Raw genomic sequence first — 20,694 nt, 5'->3', positions numbered from 1 at the left:
TTTGATCTTTGTATACTTTCGAGCCTAATCAACAGGAAAGGAGATTTAATCTGTGAAACAGGTAGCGGCTAACAAGCTCTAAGTGATGTCCAGGTGTTTGAAAGACAAAGCATTTGTTGGTAGAATTGCCTTGTTCAGGTTTAGGACTTGATACGCTTCAGTGATCTGTTGGGAGGTTAACAAAGCTTGGGAAGAAGGATGTCCACTGACAGGGGACACAGAATGCAGAATTTAGGAGCAACAAGGACATGTGGCAGAATCCCCAGACAAGTAAGAAACTAATAAAGCCAACTCAAGCAACTGTGCTGAATCAGTTGTGACTGGGTAAAAGGTAATTCCAGCTGGGGCAGATCCTGACCACTGACACGCAGCCACCAAGCCCAGAAACCACCAAGGCAAAAGGAGAGAAAGACTGAGCATGCAAGACTTAGCATGAGAAGCAAGAGAAGCATTAATCAATAGAAGACGGAATCCTAATTAATAAGGGAACTAGGTACCTTGCAGCCAATGAACATTAATGCCTTTGTCTGCTAACCTGTACAACTAGTGAGAAATTTAAGCAGATGTGGTGCTGGCTTTGTGGATTTGCCACCCAGCACCCCTTTCTGTGCAGAACTGTAATTGTATTTGACTCATCTGAGGTCAAATATCTCAATTCTGTGTGTGGATCGGCCTCTTGCTCACTGGGTGGAAGAATCTATTTTAAAACAACAGTTTGCACAGCAATATACAGGACTAAATAACTACAGCAGCTTTTTTAAAATCCCAAGAAAAGCCTGCTAATGAGCACAGAAATTTTGCAATAGTGACATTTTCTCTCTTATGCTCAGGTTGTCTTTCCCTCCCCATGTAGCACTAACATACCCAAGCAGAGCCTTGGTGAGAATCTGCCATTTGCCATTTTTGCTTGCAAGGACCCAGCACAGCCAAAGGAGAGGACCAAGCATTGTGACACCCCTGGCTTCACCCCCAGAGCAGCTGCTGCAGACAGCCACGGGAAACCAAGAAAGGGCCACTGGCAACACTGGGCACAGCACAAGCAGCTTTTGTTCTATGCAGCTTCCTCTGACACTTCCCTAACTCAATTTATTGCTCATAAACCCTCAAACTGAACCATTTCAAGGATCAGCTTGCCTAAGTCATGCTCTCTAGTGAAAACTCTTTACTGGCTCCTCTGTGTTCAAAGGAACACTTCCACTCACTAGAACTTCAATTGCATTAGGCCCTGTGTTAGGACCAAGCTAGCTGGAGCTGGCTCTCCCTGCTCTCAAAGATAATGGAAAGGGAGGAACACACTGGTAGCAGCAAGAATGAAAATAAATGAATGTCTGACTGAATGGATAAGTTAATAAATCAGTGCACTGTACACAGCCATACAAAAGGGAAACAGAAATCCTGAGAGAGCAAAGCAGCATGCTCTAGGAAAGCACAGCATGAAAAAGAAACAACTCAAACCCAGGGAAAAATACATGGAAACACAGAACAAAAATGTCACCTCTTCACTCTGATTTTAAAAGAGGCAGCATAAACCCAGTGTCTGATCTGCTTTGTTGATTTTTATGTACAGGCAAGAACAACATGTGTTGGGGCTTGGTTTCACACCCCTGAAGCTCATGAAGGTGACTTGTAACACAAAACATGGTAGTTTCAGCAGAGCAGTCAGATGAGTTCCAATTCTAGGCAGAGCATTCTTACTTGTTCTTAATTTCCACAGAAATCAAATTACACTTAACAAAAGGCAGTACATGGCCTAGATTGTCCCTATCAATTTTTATGGGTCAGCAGAAGTAGGTATATATCTGTTGTTGGTCAACAGCTGCAGAAATGCTGAAATGGATCAGCCACATCCAAGCATCACTCAGTGGGGCTACAGTGATCCAGGAACCACACCAAGATTCTCCTAAGTTTGTCTGCAAAGTCAGAGAACCAAAACTTTCACAAATGAACTTACAGCAAGACCACCAACCTGCTAGTCATACATATCCAACAGGACAAGGGTCAAAAGCATAATGTTTTTAGTAAGAATGCCTGAGCTGTAACTCATGGAACAGATTTAAGCTGCTTTTGCTGCCCCCAAATTAAAACTGATGCCTTCAAGCAGAGTCTGAATTTGCAGTGTCACTGGGCACAGGAATACAAAGACTCACATGGTTTGGGCCCACTGCTCACAACTAGTTTGTGAGTGCACTTGAGCCAGTCCTTTAACTTAAATTCAAATTTCTAGATTAACTACAACCATGTCCAACTCCAACACTGGCTACTTAGTCACCAAATTTAGAAACACACCTGGATGAATCAATGCAATAGGGCTTTCACAGGAGTGACATTTCTTAAAAAATCTGTATTGCTGGTTTCTAACAAAAAATAATTTAGCTTCAAAAAATAAGAGTTCTTTTCACTATTTCAATATATGGTTGAGATAGTGACTGCTACTTTTATGTTGGTATGCAAAGAACCCAAATTTGAAGGATAACATACTAGCAAAGTTGGACACACTGGAGCATAGAGCAGAGAGCCCCACTTCCACCACCCCCAGCTGGAAAGAAGTGTGTTCTGCCATTCTCAAAAGCACCTGAAGAAATGCTGACAACTTCTTTGCAATACTGCTCATCCCGTCATCAACATAACTTTACCAACCATTGTTGCAAGTTAATCCCACCAACACAGCCACCTGACCAGCACAGGCAAGCTGGGATGGGGGCATGCAGTGGGAGAGGGCAAGGCACACACATGCACACACACAGCAGCAACTACGGGCTGAAAATTCACCCCTGACCCTGCCTGCCAGCAAAACGTCTCTGCCAACACCATATGACAAGAGCTGATACTACACTGGTACTTTAAGTAGCTGCCCTGAATGACAATCTCTGCTCACCAGTTAAAAAAGATGTGAAACTCACACTTTCTGTGCCTACAGATGTCTGTAAAGAGGACAAGAACAGCCTGTGGTGTGAGTGAAGCACAGACACAATCTCACTGGCCTTCATCACCCAGCGAGTCCCTGCTGCAGGATCATCCCTGCACTTGTCTGACTTTGTGTTTGCTCTTTTTACCTCAGCATGCTTTGACCTTAAATCAATTATTTATGTTAATCAAGGATTTGATTAGGTAACATAAATGCCATTCAAGCAGCATGCTGCCATTACTTGAGGAAGAAGCCAGCAGAGAGGGAAGACAGCAGAGTTCTCTTGAGCACCCAGCAGGCTTCCTACCCTGGCCTGCCCAACGCTGAGCCAGGCCCTCCTCAGGAGCCATAAGGGGCCTTGAGCTTCCCACTGTAACACAGTTCCAAAACAACAGCACACCCACATTCTTGGAGCAGCTTCTGACCAAAGGATTCAACCACTCAGTGAAGAGAATTCAAGGTCAGACAAAGTTGGAAACAAAAGAAAAGAGAAAAAAAGCAAGTACTCTGATCCATAGTTTATGAGACATTTTAATTCCACAAGAAGAACATCAACAGAGAGAAAAATCAGAAACACATTGCTAAAACAACTCCTTGCACAGAGAAGGTCTGTTGGGTGCCTGGGAACAACTCTGCAGTAGCACAGCTATCTTGACCAGAACAGTAAATTCCATCCCTCCGGAATAGTTCAAAGAGATATTCTTGTATGATACAAAACACCAAGGTGTGCCATGTCACTATTCAGTATTCTTCAGGGGTGCAGGCATGCTCCTCACCTCTCACACTCAATCTCTGCCACACAGACATGCTCTCAGACACAGGCAGGCAGTCCCTGCTGAGGGACTGTCCCTTTGATGTGTCCTGATGCACAGTCCCTGGGCTGTCCCACCACCCCTGAGGGGGAGGATTTTACAAATAAGGTGACCTATTCATGTCAAAACAAGAAGTCTGTTTCCTTTCCTTCCTTGCAGAGTGCTAGACTGGGGATAATTCTGGAGTGTTTCACTAAGTGGCTCAAGGATTGGCGTGGCTTCCATGCCAACACTCCTTGAATGTGCAAGCCTTTTCAAAGCAGAGCTGGAGAGTTGGCCATGTTGCACTGCCCGGCTCAATCCCAGTGACCTCTGTCATCCCTTCTGCCCTTAAAGACCTGTTGTCTTCATTTCATTCCAGATTTATGCACTAGAGCAAGGCAGAGCAATGAAAACAATGCATTGCTAGGGGTGAAAAGAACCATTTCCACATCGCACTTTGCAGGCTCTGCCATCAAGATGCACAGGACAGTAACTGTTTCCAGGCAGAAACTGATGAGATACTAACACACAACACTGAAGAGATTACAAAAATGTCTGATTAAAGAGCATATGAGAGTCACGCTGCGCATCACTGCTGACTGCAGAGCTTCTGAACGACTGCCAGAAGAATATAATCCAAAGGTGCAGTGTCACCAAAAAGCGTGGTTGAATATCAGAGCGCCGATGCCGTAGGAGCCGTTTCTCGGCGAGGAGCGGGACGCCGCTCCCGAGGGCGATAACCGAGCTGCGGCACCGCGCCGCTCGCGGCCGGTCCATCCCCGCACGGCCAGCGGCGGCTCGGCGGCTCCCGGCGGGCCCGGCCGCGCCCCCCGCCCGCCCGGGGCTCCGAGCTCCTCCGGCACGGCGGGGCCGGCCCTCACCGGCGGCGGCAGCGGCTCCCGGGATGCGGGCCCGGCCCCCGCCCGCGCCCTCGCCGCTCCGCCGGGCCGCGCTGCCCCCGCCGCGCCCGCCCCGCGGCCCCCGCGCAGCCCCGGCCCCGCCGCCGCCCTACCTTCGTGTAGAGCTCGGAGGCTGCCATGGCGCAGGGCGGGCGGCCCCTCTGCGGCAGCCCGGCGGCGGGAGGCGGAGGCGGGCGGCAGGAGGCGGAGGAGGAGGAGGAGGATGCTCAGGCGGCGGCCCGCGCCATGTTGCTGTACCTGGCGGGCTCTGTGCATTGTGGGAGCGGCGCTGGGGACGGGCGGGACGCGGGCGCGATGCCTCCCACCGGGGCGGGACGCGGCCCCGGCCCCGCCGCGGGCATTGCTGCTGCTGCTGCTGCTGTTGGTGCTGCTGCTGCCGGAGCGCTGGGGGAGCGCTCCGGGGTGCGCGCCCCCGCTCTGTGCTAGCACCGCTATTCCTCCTCTCCCTCATCAGCCGTTTTTGGGGGTTTTTTTTAATTAATTTTATTTTTTATTTTTTCTCTCCTCCACTGAACAAGTTACGCGTGATGTTTGTATTTTGGCCGGTCCGAGCCCGTGCGCTCCGCACCGCGGGCAGCCCCGGGCGCAGGGCACGGTCCGGTCCCTTCCCTTGGCAGCGCCGCTCCTCTCATCTCTCGGGAGATGAGCCTGGGTCTGCACCGTGCCACAGCCCGCTGGAGCCTCTGTGCCCGCCTGCCATCCTGCCACCCATCCGCTTACTCCCATTTTGCATGCATTTCTGAGGTGACAAGTTTTCTATTTTGGGTTTGGTTTTTTTCTTTCCGACTCTAATCCCATCCTTCAAATTGTTTACAGCCTCCTTGCTTGCATGTCTCATTCAAACCGTAACTGAAAGCAATGAAATGGGCCCAAACCAGTTCCTTCAATAAAGTCAATTCTCACCACGACATGGAGGTACACATCTTTGAAAAGTTTAAAATCAATGTCAAATGGGAATGAAAATCATAGTCCATGTTCCAGCAAGGTCTCATAATATCCAACTCCTTTGCGATTTGTTAATGACTGTTTCGTACAGTTCAGGTCATGGCAAGAGTTCTTTTGACAGCAGAACTGAAGCTCTCTTTCTATTTTTTTTTCCACCTTGGAAATTCACCCTACTAGTCCAAGTGGTCCAAAATACAAAACAAGTTTGAAATAAGTAAGTTTGGCACACTGTCCACCAAAGTGCTTTTGACTATTTATTCTCACTCAGAATTCAACTGTTTAGCTAACAGCTGTGTATTCAGTGGGAGGTGTCTGCACTGCCCCTGAAACTCACGACTACCAAAGAAACAGAGAAACCTTTTTACAGAGAAAGTGAACCATGAAAGCGATGGGTCAGAAATCATTCGTCAATTTAGTAACAGAAAAACACTATCCTGATTCCCAAAACAAACACTCCCAATAAATACTTAGCTGGACTTTACTGCATCTAAAAGGAGAGAGTAGAAAGCACAAATAGAAAACAGCCAAGATGAAAATAAGTAGCTTACCCAGAGCTGTTTGTATTAAGTGCCAATATATGGCCTCCACAGCTAGGAAACTAAGGTTAGTGAATTCAAAAATAGAGATTTAAAAAACATTTAATTCTGTTGGGAGAGTTCAAAGTAATGTGAATAGAATTTAAAAATTCATTCCTTCCATGTTCTGCCAGTATGTCCAGGCTTATCAACAACTGCTGTTGCTGTCCCACACTAGGAGGCTGACTCCCAGCAGAACTGGACATTCACTCTCAGTGCTATAAAAAGCCCAGAATGGGTTCCTGGGAACTGCTGTCCAGGTCAGGGGTGAGGTTTTGGCTAAGCAGTTTGCATAGCTGCTCTTCATTTGTCTGCCAAGGCAAACCAGAGATCTACACTAAAGCTACCAGTCATCTTTCATGGGCAACACTGGAATTGTAAACAACTGAAATTTCAGTTTTGTTTTCAGAAAGCACCTGGACCTCCCCTCTGTGTGATGCTTCATATCTGCTATTTTTAACACTTTCCTCAGGATATCTATGCTAAATTCAAAGACACTAATTTCAGGAGTTCACCTGGACTGTGGATTACTGATCTCAGCCATTCATAGCTGGAGCTCAGGAGCCAAATGTAATTATAAGCCACAGCAAAAAATAGATATCCAAGTCCAAAATATGCTATGATTTGACACAATTTGCATAAACCAGGATTTCAAATCTGCCATTAAGGACAGAAATCGGGGGCATTGAAAGTTGCCAAGAAAGAACCTGTTTGTAATGTATTCAGACCGACTACTTTAAGATGCATCTCCTGCATCTAATATTTGGTGGCGGGATTTTAGAAGACCTCATCTCTTACCTTGCACAGCACCTTTTTGAAAAGATGGCATTTTTTTCAGAGCACAGATCCCAGGGTGTTCCAGGTAACAATGCAGAGGTGATGGAACGGATACAGTCCACATGTAGAATTTTGTACTGAATTTTCATGCAATTTTTTTCAGCAGTTAAGAAGCACATCCTGCCTTTTTTCTTACATCTGTGTTCTGTTCATATCTATGATCTGTTCAACTGTGGCAGAGAAATTCCCTTCTCACATAGGACTTCCTATTCTGTTGTCACACTGTACAATGAGAGAGCAGTGAGTTCTCTGCCAAGCCCATATTCTCATAGTACAAGGACCAGGCCTGGAGATTGTAGCTGTAGAAAACAAACAGGGCTGGTTCCAGCCAGTACTGATGAACAGTTAAGTACTCTGAAATGTAATGCAAGATATACACAGGAAGAGAGACAACCATGTACCGTGCAGGTATGCAGAGCACAGAGGGTGTTCTTATAACCTTAGGGACTGAGCTAGCTGTGTAAATAACACCCCTTGGTTCTGGAAGCTGTGCAAAGATCAGCACCTGAGCCTCAGGCTGACTGAGAAATTAGTGGGACTTTTTTCCAGCACTGTGGTTTCTGGAAATGTTGCCATAGTTAGGCCAACAGTCTAAAGCAATGCAAACTTCTTTGCACCAAGCTGGTTCCCAGACATCCCCTTCATTCAGTGCAAGGGACCCAAACAATCATCTGTTACGGAGTTTTCAAACAATAAGCTTTAATTGCCTTAATAGAAAAATAAGCACTGAAATATATATAAATGTGATTACATTAAAGTAATTCTGTAATCTAACATACTAGAAACCAAAGCCCAGTCATATTTGTAATGTTACAGAGTAGCAAGATTTAGGGTTTAGAAATTTTCCATAGAGAATACCAAAGTATCCAGTACTGTTTAGGAAACCACAGTAAAGATGAGACAAACCTCCACGGTGCAATAAAAACTAAGTAAATCAATTTATTCTGTATACTATACAATGTGTAAGTTTGTAAAGAACAATTGACATTTTTATCACCTTAACATCTTGACTGGGTGTAAATATGTCCAACAAAATGTACTCCTGTGGCCTTTACACAACCACTGTCCTACTACATCAAGAACAATGAGAGGGAAGCCTTTGGTGTTACAGATTTGGGGACATATCTGTGAAGTTGTAATTAATCCACTTAATTACCTCAAATAAAATGTTGGTGCTATCTGCTATTACAAGCCTACATGAGTACTACTCTAACAACTAAACACTGTCTATCTTTAAAGGCAAGATATGAAAGGGACTGCCAGTCTACAGTGTGGACAGGTTTTCTTTGAAAAAGGCAATTATCAAATGGTAAAACTCATATAATACATTATGTACATCAGTTTGGATAGCTGAGTTATCTTGCTGGAGTAAGCTGAAAGCATCGATCTGCAGTCATGTTCCATTTACTGTTAAGTGACTACTGGACTGAAGTTTTATACAGTGTATAGAATCAAAATAGCTGTGCCTGCTGCTGAGGTCTGTCAGATGTGAAGGCTCATAATCAGTCACTGACCTAGTTAGTATTACAGTACTTCAAATATACACACGGATAATATATTCGCAGCTGAATTTGTAGTGATCTTAGGAACTGCAAGTCACTGAGTGAGCATTGGAAGAGCTTGTGTTGTCCAACCAGCAGGATAAGCTAAGTTGTAGCTGAGTGAGTGGAATGTTTAAATTTAAATGGCTATAGTTTAAAAACCTTCCCAAACATCAAGAGAACTCACCTTAGGGGAGCTAGAGAATAGTGGCACCAGACAATACACAGCAAGTCACCTTAAGTTGTTCAACATTTGTTTCAGGCCCAATCCTATCATTAAGCTTCAATTTCATTTATACATAGAAAAATAAAGAGGGATTTTCACATTAGAACAAACATTTATAAAAAGCAGCTTGCTTCAGTATTTCCAGTTTCCTTGTTATTTTTCCAGCCTAATTTATTAAAGTAGTCAAGTAGGTCTATTTCTTTGAACTGTTCTGCAAAAATCACAAATTATTTGTAATACCAGGGGAGGATAAGGAGTAAGGACAGACTTGACAAAGTCCATCTAACTACTAAAAAAAGGGCTATACAGACTTGAAAAGAATCAGGTTAGCAATTCTGAAATTCTCTGGAATTGCTTCTCTGAATTAAAACATTACACAGACACTGTATGTTCTGATCAAAACAGGACCAAATAAAGACTATTCAATTTCTCTTGACCATTTTGTTTGCCTCTAGAAGAGAGCATCGCAGATTTGGGCCAGCATTGGTTTTGACTAGCACTGGTTTTGACTAGCAGTCCTTTATACCCCAAGACCTTTCTGAATATGTCAGCACAAAGTACAAGTTTCTAAAAACATGCATCTTTAAGTGTTCTCTCTTCTAATACCCACACTGGTGCTTTGTTTCTAACAGGCTGTTTCCAAACTATTTTTTTAAAGAAAAAGGTATTCTGTAAACTGATCTCTTTAAAGAGTTTCTTGTTCTCCCAAAGACTGTGAAGGCTGTGACTAACTATATGAAAACCAATTCTATTATGGATCATACTCCACTTTCAATATTGATTTCACTGAACTAACATGTTTTAAATGCATCAATTCACCTGACTAATAGAAACTATGTATTTTGTCTGTTACTTACAACCTTCATCATAAGCATGAACTGGAGTTCATTTCTATTTTCTGATATGAAAAGTTACCTATTTCTCAATAAGTCATTATAGAAATACCTTTCCAGATATTTGTTTCCACAAAGCAAATGAGGGGCTGCTGGACAACGAAGTAAAGGAAATAATTTACTACCTCTCCAGGAGTCCAAGAAAAAAAAAATCCTTCTGCTTCCAGAAGTCTAAAACTGCCCAAAGACAATTGCATGTCAAACATTAGTGAGCCTAGATTTGGTGTTTGCCACACAGGGAACTCTCTAGAACAGCACACTTAGCCATATTCCATGCCAACAGACAGAGCATTTCTGCTTTAAAAGCTTAACTGCTGAACAGAAAGGGCACTTGCCTGCAAATATAGTTACAAATTCCAAATTTAAACTTGAATGCTGGATATTGTTGTGAAACAAAATATACAACTGCAAAAGCATAAGGTTGAGTCAAGTGTAAATGTGTTTCACAAATTTCAGGTATACAAATTTTACTTTCAGTAGCAAGATTCTGGGCTCTTAGTTTCAGGACAAGACTTTGAAAGATACAGAATCACTTGTGCTTTGATTGGCACATTATCTGCTTTTTAAAATGTAAAACTAATAGACGTTTGCAAAAGGTTGTGCAAAACTATTGTATTTACAAAAAATGGCACAAGAGTGAATTCAACAGTCTATGCACATGCACACTTCATCCACATCTTCAACAAAAGTGTGTCCTAAGCTACAGAACTAAAAAGAACACCAGCTTCAACAGGCAGTTGTCAATAAGCACTAGGTTCACAAGAGTTACACCAGAATGGGCAAATATTGCCCAAGTAAAAACTCTATTGTTAAAGCTGAAACAGGTTTAAGGCCGTTCAAGTTCAAAAGCAGAAACAAAATTCAATCAGAGCCCTGTCTTTGTTTTTATACATGCTTTACCATCTAGCTACTTGTGGTCTAAACCTCTATTTTAGACAACAAACCCAAACACGGAAGAAAAACCCAACACAACTGGAGGTTATATTAAATACAAATATGCTGTAATTAAGATGAAATAACAAAAGCAGAAACATTAGAAGTTGTAAAACTTGCGATGTCACTTGCTGGAACCAGTCCTATACTAGGAAATGGGCAATATGTACATTTTCAAGTAGATTACATTGCTCTAACCAAACTTGTCCTTTTTAATCAGTGCATTGTTCTCAACTAGTCCAAATACTACGTTTACTCTTAACAGTATTCCCTTACAATAGCAGCACATGCTATCGCTACCTGCAAAGCTGTCAGTCTCATGACTTAGTGTAAGAAAGAAAAAGGGGGATGTGAGGGTGAGAAATAACTATTAGGGAGAAATAACAGGAATGAGAATAATCATGCAGTTCAGCTGTTCTCGTCAGCCAGCCAGCTTGCTAGCAACAAGAGATGGTTTCCGCTGTGGAAGATCCTGTGGAGTAGGAATATGGTCACCAGTGACTTCTGTCTTGTCAGGAGCTGCAGTAGGCAGTTGCTTATTCTTCATCTTTGCTTTAGCCATGTTGTAATCACCAGAATCAAAGTATTTTTGCTAGAAGACAAAACACATATATTTAAAAACCTGAAATCTTACCAGATGTATACACTGAATTACACTATTAAATAGGTATTCTAAATTTTAGAAGGTTGTAAAAGCTCTGTGATTCGTCAAAGTAGTTCTATATTGATAAAAAAAAGGTCTTATAAGGACTAGTAAAGCACTAACAGCTGAACTCTTAAAATCATTGCGAACATTATTGTGAGCAATAATCTGAACGTAATTTTTGCCCTGGTTTTCCCAAAAGCTCATCTCCCACAACTGAAACCCTGGGGTTTCCAAATTTTGTTGCAGTGAACAAGTTCTGCTACACACAATAACCAAACAATGCACAAATGAAAGCTGCAGAACAGAGCCTGGTCTATCACACCAGAGATCAAAGCAGCAGGAAAGTGTGTGCTAACAAGAAAACCTCTTTTCTGCACACATTAAAACAATGAAACTGCAAACCCTAAAGTTCCCAAACCAATTATTAAGCAAAGTCAAATCTACTGTATAGATTTGTGTATAGCACTATGTCAAGGAAATTATTATCCCCCATTCAATTTTTTTTTCTGAACACAAAAGTAAATTAAGTTTTAAATTCCTAGTTGAAAAACAGTGTTCCTTAATATATGAGCAAGTTTTTATCAGCATTACCTTTAGGAGTAGCCAGATTTGTCAAAATGTTAAGTTATCTATGCATGTCCAAGCCAAATGACTGTTATTTATCACATCATGGTAAGATGAGGCATGGAATTTCATCCAAGCCCTGCATCAAGTCTTCAACTGCTCACTGACACATTTTGCAGGAAAAGTTGCATTGTGTTTACATCTTACCATAAGGTCTACCACTAAAATACTTGTAACCCATAAATTTGAACAGATTTCTTATGATGCAAAAAATAATAGATTCAGGATTAAGATTTGCACCACTAACAGCTTTAAATATTCCCTGCCAGAGCCCTGAAGTTACTGGATCTATTTCTTCCATAGTCTGTCGTACATCTGAATCACACATTTTTATTTATAAACCTTTCCAGTTCAATCCTGTTGATGGTGTAATCCCTATTTACACCACAATGTTCTAGCACTACCTCTGCAGCTTAGACCTCCAGGTAGAACATAATCTGATTTGGAAACAGGCTTTCCCATTTTGGCCTTTAAGACTGAAGCAACCAAAAGAAACTTTTAAGCAGCACCTAGGTAATAACACAACCATTCCATCTTCAGATGTGATACAGGTGTTAGCAGAAATCTTTCTATCCATCTAAGAGCTCCAAACAGAATCCCTCCCCAGGAGCATGATGTAGTACTGTTCTCATCTACCATTATTTTCACTTTACTACAGAAACTGTGCTAGTAATGGTGTGTGCATTAAATGCAGACCTTTTCTGGACAGCAAATACAAATTGGCAGAGCATGTCCTGGCTGCCAAACCAAAGATGCTTTGGGCTACAGCTGACCATAGAATATCTGAGAAAACCCACCACCTCTCACGCTTTGGAGCAGCAATCCATTTCTTCCTTTAACTTAATTCCTGCATTTTCCTGATTTATTCCAGCTTCTCACATATAGTCTGTATTTGATCATCCCTTTCAAAACCAACTATGCCCAGGTGTCTTCCTGTCAGAAACAGTACCTGAAAAGCACACACACTATCCTCACTCTAACTCTCATCAGTGCAGGTAGGGTGAAGTACACCAGAACCCCTATCAAGTAAAGAAGCCTCCTCATGTAAGACACTGAGCACACTAAATCGAAATAATAAAAAAATAAATGGAATCAAGTTATTATCACCACATCAGGAACTGCAGGAGGCCTATCATGAATTGGAATCCACAAGTTTATGCCATCTTTCATCAGAGTAGCAGAAGTCAATTAAGATGGTGGTCATGGATCTCTCTGTGCTCAAATCTGAAAGTACATGCTGCAAGAGCCTTTGCATTCAATAGTGTATAATGAAGATGAAGATACTGTACAGGCTGTTATTGCTGGTAGTGAGATTCCCTCACATTTGCACCAAGGGAAAGCAGTCATAATTCCTTTATGGCTGCCAATCCTTACTGAGTGAATGCTGGCCTGTTTTCCTGAGATATCATCACAATACAAACTTACCACTCCCTTCTGTGTCTACACATACCCTGGACCCAGTGAAGTCTCCTTTAGGCTGCCTTTGGCCACGCAGCAGCGTAACTCGGAGTCACCTCATCTACCACCTGCCCAGGCCCAGCACCCGTAACTTTGCTTCATATCTTCCCACTTATGAGACAAAGATTATCCAAAAAACAGCAATGATTCCCAAGAGATGTTACCAGATAGCACAGAATTAGATCAGCACTGAACTCCACCAGCTGGTTTGCGAAGGATTTATAAAGGAATCATTGCGTGTACCGGAAGGGCCTAGACATAGCAGAAAAACCCACAATGGTGTGACAGCAATGAAAGCACCACCAGAAGCAGTGACATACTAGGATTATTCCAAGAACAGAGCCCTAGCCTGCCTGAAAGGCATTACATAATCTATGAATAATTAAACTAAAAAACCCTCAGTCAAATAGCTAAGAAAATAAGAGACACTGGTTAGATGTGGAACAATACTGAAATATTAACTCACTCTTCATTTTTCTAGCATTATTTTTGGGTTTGGGTGTATATTCAGAATTATACAACCATTTTCAAACCATTAATGTCAGATGATACCTGGTTCTAACAGCAGACACCAAACTTTCATGTGCTAGAAACATGGATACAAGGAGTGGATCAATTTTGGAGCATAAGAATGGGCAGGATAAAATCTCTACAAAATAAGGATGAGTTTCTATGCCTTGGTGTTTACTATAATGTTTTTTTCAAATCTATCACAGAAGTTTAATTTTTTATAACAAGTGTGGTTGAGCCGCTGAAGAGCTATCCTGCCAACCTGGTATTTGTTTTGCAAAGACCAATTTCTCCTCCCTGGGCTTTCTCAAAATTTAAGGTTCTTGGGACTCTTTTACCTTGCAAAGGTCCATGGAGTAGGAAAAAAAAATCACAGATACAGGAATTTGGGATTTATTTGTCTATACCCTGTAGACAATAACTTACTCCTTTTTGAAGCCTCTTCCTCAAGAAGTCTGAGCCTCCTGGCTTCTGGCCCAGATGAGGGTATCTTGCTTTCAATTTTGCTTCTTCAGCTTTTTCTGGACTTAACACCTTATCCTCCATCTCCTGAAAAACAGTGAGTGATACTGTAAGTGAAACATACAACAATGTATATTTATGCAGAATAGCTTTGCAGGTAATACACCCACACGCCCACTGCCGCTACCAAGTGAGCAGAACAATTATCTGATTAGACATCTTCATACATTCTTTCTCAAATGCTGACAGCAACTGTAGGAGTGCAGCCTCCCATTTTAGACACCTTTCCTAGAGATGCTGAAGATGTGCGTGCTTCCCTCTCAAAGGAAAGCAATTTGAATTATTCAATCTTGGAAAAAAAGGACTCAAACAAAATTCCTTTTTTTTTTGGTCAAAACAAGGGGTCCACTAAGAACAAACAAATATTGAATAGTAAGCAAGAATCACAGGACTTTTTTTCCAAATGCCCATTTCATTATTTAGTTGCATTGGTATTTCCACTGCCACACTGATCTGTATGGCTGCTCCAGCCCTAATGTGTTGATATTCACTGCGAAACAGTCTCCAAAACATGCCTGCTGTTACATTAATAGCAATACTGTGTTTTTCTATACATGTCTATAATTATCCTGAAATTATGAGGAGGAAGACAGTTGGGTAGTGCATTTGTGCAAAATAAAATGCCTATTTTATGAGTATACTGTAAAACATGGATGGTCAAAATAATAATTTAGAGATATTAATTTGGCAAAACTGCAATTTGTTCACTGGCCTCTACTTCACACTCATCTGTTCCATGTCCACGTAGCAATTTGCTGTATGAAATACTATATTCTATTGGATCATTTCTAAAATATCTTTCATTCAACATTCTTTGTTTTTTTCCAATATTTGGCCACAGCCTTTTGGGTTTTTTTTAAATTAAGCCACTTCTAGTACAGGGAAAATATATAATGATTTTCACTGACTGCTGTAATGTAGAATTGTTATTATCACCTGAAGTCACAGAAAGACTTTCAGGCAGGAAGTACGAATTGCCATTGAAATCAGGAGGGCATCATTAATCTAAGATTTCATGTCCACTTAGAGCTGCTTAGGTAGCCCCTACATACTCTTTTCCATGCCTGTCATCATCCTTTGCATTGCATCAATCAGCACAACTGCCTGTTCTCCCTGCACAAGTTATGGTTTCAGAAACTAATTCAACAGAAAAATAACCATTTCTATATTTTTTTTCTTCTCCCCTCGTTGGGCTGTTTTGTTTGGATTGGTTTCCACAGCCTGGATGAGCACACAGCTGCACAAACAGGTATGTTAACACAGCAGCAGGGAGGACAAGAACACAGGGACAGCTATTTAAGCCAGAACTGCTGAACAGGAGCCACCACCACACTCGCCCATCCCAAGGTGCTCTTCCCTATCTCTTATAAACTGCTCCAGGTTCTGTAAGACTCAATATCTTTCTGGTAAGATGCCTCAGAAACAAAGGTGATAACAGATTTAGAATATAACATTTTCTAGTTGCTCTATTTGGTCAAAACATCCAAGGACAGCTTTACACAATACAACAGGAAACTGAATTAACAGTTCTCCCAAGGAAAAAATAGAAACTCATAACAATTAAAGAGAAACTTCAGTGACAACAGGAACAAATGCTTTTTATTAGCTGAAAATGCAGCTAGGCAGTATAATGCGAAATCCAAACACGAATAAAGGGCAAAGTTTCCCTGACACTACTGAACCTAGAACTACACCACTGCTCACCAGCCAAGCCCACAGTTCTCATGCCTGACAAAGATCACGCAGCTGCTGCTCTCCCTGTTGTGGTTCATCAGAATGCCAACACTGACAGCATCTGCTCAAAAGTAATCCTTTCAGCTCAACACTTTGAACACCTAATGCTGAATCACTGGCTACTCACTGCTGAGCCAACCAAGTATTTGAGGGGGCATATTTTGCCCCTAAAAGCCAAAAGGACATATTTTTTATGACAAGAGGACCAACAATAAATAGCTTATATAAATAGGTATTCACAGTGCATCAAAGGAGACATTTATGCAAACTCACAGGGCTGACAAATTATGGCACAGCAGGCAATCCAAACAAAACCACCGTGTTATGCATCAATGCAGCTCAAAAGGATACAGAGCACAGCCGCTTCTTCTCGATGACCAACAACAAGTCAGACTCAAAACCCCACAGAACACAAATTAAATAATTTCAATACCACGACTTGGGGTGTCAAACAAAACCAGCTGATAGCAGGTTCAAAAAATACTTAAGACAACAATTCTTCACGTAAATTACAGTTAAGCTGCAGAGCTCCTTTCTGAAGGATACAGGGGATGCCAAGAATTTAGATTCAGACGGCAATTCGATGTGCTCGCTTACAGCTCAGAAGCCTTTTAAACCAGATTGCTGAGACCTCGGAGAGTTTTCTTGAGAAGACCACTGCCTGCACGTCCTGATCTTATTGTCTTCTGAGAACTAGATGGTACTGAGCACTCTCAGTGATGTGCTGCTGAGCCCCAAAGACTTCAGCCCAAGCCACTCCTACATTCAGAACATTCTCCCTTGAATTACAGAAGCAACAAGCAAGTGACTAACAAATGACTGGGGAGTGGGCAGAAATCAAGATATACCACACTCTTCTTCCAAGTGACAACCACACAAAAGTTTTAATTTTAGTACTCTACAGGAATCTGACACAGCTCATGAAGTCATTAAAATGATCTACCAGGAAGGCAGTAGTTACCTAACTCACCTAAAGACAGCTTTTGCTTTTAATCTTTGCAGAGATTCTAGCAGTACAAAGTTCTCTATCTGCTGAACAACTGACCTGCTTTACTAAAAAGAGCCATCAGCCTTTTAAAACTCTGGCATGAACGGTTCATCTTTAGTAGAAGACATCAGACAAAATGCAAAGCAGAAAATGGAAAAACGAGGCAAAGCATAATCCTACAGCAAACTGATGTGTCAAAAGCCACTTCAGCAATAAAATGCACCACCTCTGAGAGTTTCCTGAAAAATAGAGGTTGTTAAGGCAAAAAGAGTCAACAAAACATCCATTCTCCTATGTCTGAAGTTTCTTTGTTTCTGAACTTCCCCCTGCCACTGTCCTGAGTTTTCCCATCAAGACAGGAAACGCTGGTCAATGGCAGATTTTCAGTTGGTATTACTGTCATTAAAAACCTTTCTCACTCAGCACAAGCTTTTTGCTGCATGTCAGAAAGTTTAGGAAAAAGCTCTGATCATGAAAACACTGCCTCAAAATTCATTTAGGGGTGTTTTAAGCCATTTTAAGCACACATATGAATAAGTACTGTAAAATGGGTTGTTTATGTAAGTGTTTCAGAGCTAAGCATTAACCGAGTGAATGTTCAGTTTTGCCTACCCACACGAATAGTTCTGTGGAGGTTAATATTGCAATGTCATAACACACTGATATCACAGTATCAGACCAGGACATAATCTCGCAGAAAGCAAAGTTTCATTTTATTGATGTTACATAATTTTTCTTGAACACTTTAGTAGAATAAAACTAAATGAGGAGAGCAGCAAGGATCTCTTGTCTCTCAAATAAAAGGTAATTTTTCCAAGCAGTGTATAAGCATGACATTCCATGACTTCAGTCTGAAAGTTCGTTAGGAAAATCACCTGACTTCATCAGAACACCCTAGAAGGCATTACAATAAACTTGCTGCCACATGTTTAACTATGCTCTTATTACAGAGCTATTCTAGGAGCGCTGCATAGGCCAGGGACTTATTTTTATAGGCTTTGAACAGGAACAGTATCCCTACAGCAGCCTACCTGGCATGAACATTAAGTCATGCTGCAGAACACACCTATTTAAGAGCAGATTACAGACCTGACAAGAAGCTGGTTCTGATTACTGCACCTATTGAGAAGGTATCATTCCATATTAACCCCCAAAGATCTACTTGTGCGACTAACTCATATTACAAATTGTAAATTATTAAACATAAACTTAACAGCTGAGGTAGATTAAGCTTTTTTTTTTTTTTCAGCGCCCTTCAGAGCAGTACTTGTGTTTCATAACTTGTCCGGATCATAGCCGCGGGGATTGCAACCGGGCTCCCACAGCAATGACAAGACTAAAAAACAAAACGGCTTCTTAAAGTCACAGTACAGCCATCTACGAAACCAACCCCACTTGAGAAATGAAACAATTATCAGCTACAGAGATGACATAAGAGGGACACCACAAGATAACCCAGCCAGTTATTCTTTCTAAAAGCCTTAACTAGCACAGGTCACTGTCGTTGTGATTTGGGTATTTCTGCTCCTGAGTTGACTGCATTAAAAGCTGAGCATTTTCTACAACTGAAACAAACGTTTAGCCTGCGGATTATGGCTGCTGTCCATCCCGCCGCTGCGATCGTGAGCCGAAGCCCATCGCGCAGGACGGCGCGGCCTGCAGAGCACCCGGAGGGAGCGGGCCGAGGCCGGAGAACGGGCGAGGGAGCGCCATCGGCCCGGCCAGGCCAGCGCACACCGCCGACGGGCCGGAACACCCGCTCCGAGCCATCATGGTGCTGCGGCGCCTCCGCCTCCAGCCCCACACGGCCGCAGGCGGCAGGGCTCGTCCTGCCCGGGGACGCCGCCCGGCCCTGCTGAGCACGGACACCCCGGGCAGGCGGTGCTCTGAGGGGCGGCCGGGCCCGGGAGACGCTGCGGCCCGCGGGGCTCCCTGGGCTGAGGGAGGGAGAGGCCCGGCCGCGCCGATGGAGGCGGGAGGAGCCCCGCGGGGCTCCCTGCGCTCCTCGGCCCGGCCACCCACCTTCTGCTCCTCGGCCGAGGCGGGCTCGGGGCTCTCGGCAGACATGGCGCCGCGGCAGCGGGACGGCGGGGCCGGGAAGGAGGGAAGCAGGGAAGGAGGCGGGCGGGAGGCGCGGCCGCGGCTCCTCCGCGCTGCTGCTGCTGCTGCCGCCTCCTCCCGCACAAGATGGCGGCGGCGCGAGCGACGGAGCGTCGGCGGGACCAGACTTCCTCCGGCTCAACCCCCGCGCGCGCGGGCTGGGGTGTGGGGGCGGGATCCGCCTGCGCCCCGCGCGTCACGTCCGGGGCCGCCGGTTCGAGGCCGGGCTCGGGGGCGGCTCTGAGGGGCCGCACGGCTCTTATGCCCCTCCTGTTAGAATCACAGAATTACACAAATAAGGGGGGCTGGAAAAGATGTTCGGTGTAAGCACTACACCACATCACCGGGTGCCAGAGCCGTTAACACCTCCAGGGATGGTGACTCCCCGGGCGGCCGAACAGTGAAAATTCTGCTATCTGATGGCGATCTCCCGTACCTCAGCTTAAGTCCCCTCCCTGGCTCCCATCTCTCCTCACCACAGCCCCGGCTCCTCCACCCTGCATGGCCTCCCCTCCTCAGCACCAGGGCTTGGCTAAAGTGCCTTCTTTTGCCACGTTTAGTGATCAAAATAAAAGGAGCTTTATTCGAGGATCTCATGAATCCCAGACAGCAGTTGACAGGATAGGAAGGCTCAGTCCATTGGAACTTCTGAACAGCACAGTATCAAGCTATATAGAGGATTTTATTCCCTCCCCATCTACTTTTCACTCTCTGGGTCTTGTCTGAAAAATCACCTTGTCTAGACTCTCTAAAAGAGCATAGAGGAGGGGTTTAAATAGCCCACCATTAATAAATCTCTGGGGGTCCCTAAATAAATGGATCATGTGAGCAGCAAGGTGTGGATTGTACTCAGCACAGCTCAGGAGGGACTGGCCAGGACAAGCTTTGTGCCGTTATAGTCGGGAAGAACTCAAGAGGCACCTCAGAAAAGTCTGTAAAATCTGAAGCTGTCAATGATTTTGCCACAGCTGAATTGTACTAAATACCCCACAAGCCAGTGGTTGGGAGAAGTTTTTTTGTGCACATCCAGAGACCAGGATCACGCAGCTGCTGGGAACCCAAGGAATGTGCATATCCCACATTCAGAAAGGGATACAGCCAGGCAGATTGCACAGAAAAATAATCAGAGAATGCACCAGTGGGCTTTTTTTCCTAATGATGAAAAAAGTCATGATACTGGTGGGTGTGCCACATTTATTTCTAGCAAAATCTGGGAGAAATGGTCTGAAAGTGTGAAAAACAGAGCAACATAGAAAAATGATCATAAAAAGATGAAGTTCATAGATTTTTAAAAGGAAGAAGAAGAACAAAGCAGTGACAGCAGACAAGAATGCAAACTTCAGGAATTTCTTTCAAATCTCTTAGGAAATTAATGTGAGGGAAAACAGTTTTAAGGATTCAGCAGTTCCTTAATGCAGTTCTTTCTTTAAGGGAACATAATGCAGAGGAAAGATGGAAAATAAGTTCAGAACCTCAGGAAAAGCATAGGTTCTTCAATGGCCTCAAACAGAAGAAAGCAGCCTACAGAAACTAGGTCAGGTTT

The 20,694-nt window shown here is 43.4% G+C and overlaps 2 protein-coding genes across 9 annotated transcripts in view; both read right to left on the bottom strand.

The window, feature by feature from the left end:
• MYO5A (myosin VA) overlaps positions 1–4,817 on the bottom strand; it is a 98,892-nt gene extending 94,075 nt beyond the window's left edge. For 3 of the 7 annotated variants that reach the window (XM_033070245.2, XM_033070246.2, XM_033070247.2), the window contains exon 1: positions 4,712–4,814. In XM_033070245.2, coding sequence (XP_032926136.1) covers positions 4,712–4,738 — 27 coding nt within the window. In that variant the 5' untranslated portion in view covers positions 4,739–4,814. Of the gene's footprint in view, positions 1–4,711 lie in introns of all 7 variants that reach the window. The other 4 variants (XM_033070250.2, XM_033070251.2, XM_033070252.2 and 1 more) reach the window with 3 other exon arrangements.
• A 3,068-nt stretch (positions 4,818–7,885) lies between these two features.
• Positions 7,886–19,241, bottom strand: ARPP19 (cAMP regulated phosphoprotein 19). 2 transcript variants are annotated; one of them, XM_033070743.2, is made up of 3 exons: positions 19,074–19,241; positions 14,234–14,356; positions 7,886–11,161 (listed from the first exon to the last, which is right to left on the bottom strand). In XM_033070743.2, the coding sequence occupies exons 1-3, from the start codon at positions 19,116–19,118 to the stop codon at positions 10,991–10,993; spliced, it is 339 nt and encodes a 112-aa protein (XP_032926634.1). In that variant the 5' UTR covers positions 19,119–19,241; the 3' UTR covers positions 7,886–10,990. The 2 variants fall into 2 exon arrangements, with proteins under 2 accessions (XP_032926634.1, XP_032926635.1); XM_033070744.2 differs by lacking the exon at positions 19,074–19,241 and adding an exon at positions 16,661–16,753.
• Positions 19,242–20,694: the final 1,453 nt, after the last annotated feature.

The sequence above is a fragment of the Catharus ustulatus genome, chromosome 12 (assembly GCF_009819885.2).
Source record: "Catharus ustulatus isolate bCatUst1 chromosome 12, bCatUst1.pri.v2, whole genome shotgun sequence".
In the NCBI taxonomy this organism is placed as follows: Eukaryota; Metazoa; Chordata; class Aves; order Passeriformes; family Turdidae; genus Catharus; species Catharus ustulatus.
Note: the sequence above shows the minus strand (reverse complement) of the source record. Positions and strands in the feature narration are given on the sequence as shown.

Bases quoted from the DNA above. Each gene is read 5' to 3' on its own strand.
- ARPP19 (XM_033070743.2), bottom strand. From the start codon at position 19,118: ATGTCTGCCGAGAGCCCCGAGCCCGCCTCGGCCGAGGAGCAGAAG. The intron at 14,357-19,073 runs GTGGGTGGCCGG...ACTGTTTTTCAG, and splicing joins CCTCGGCCGAGGAGCAGAAG to GAGATGGAGGATAAGGTGTT. The intron at 11,162-14,233 runs GTAAGTTATTGT...TTTGTCTTCTAG, and splicing joins GGAAGAGGCTTCAAAAAGGA to CAAAAATACTTTGATTCTGG.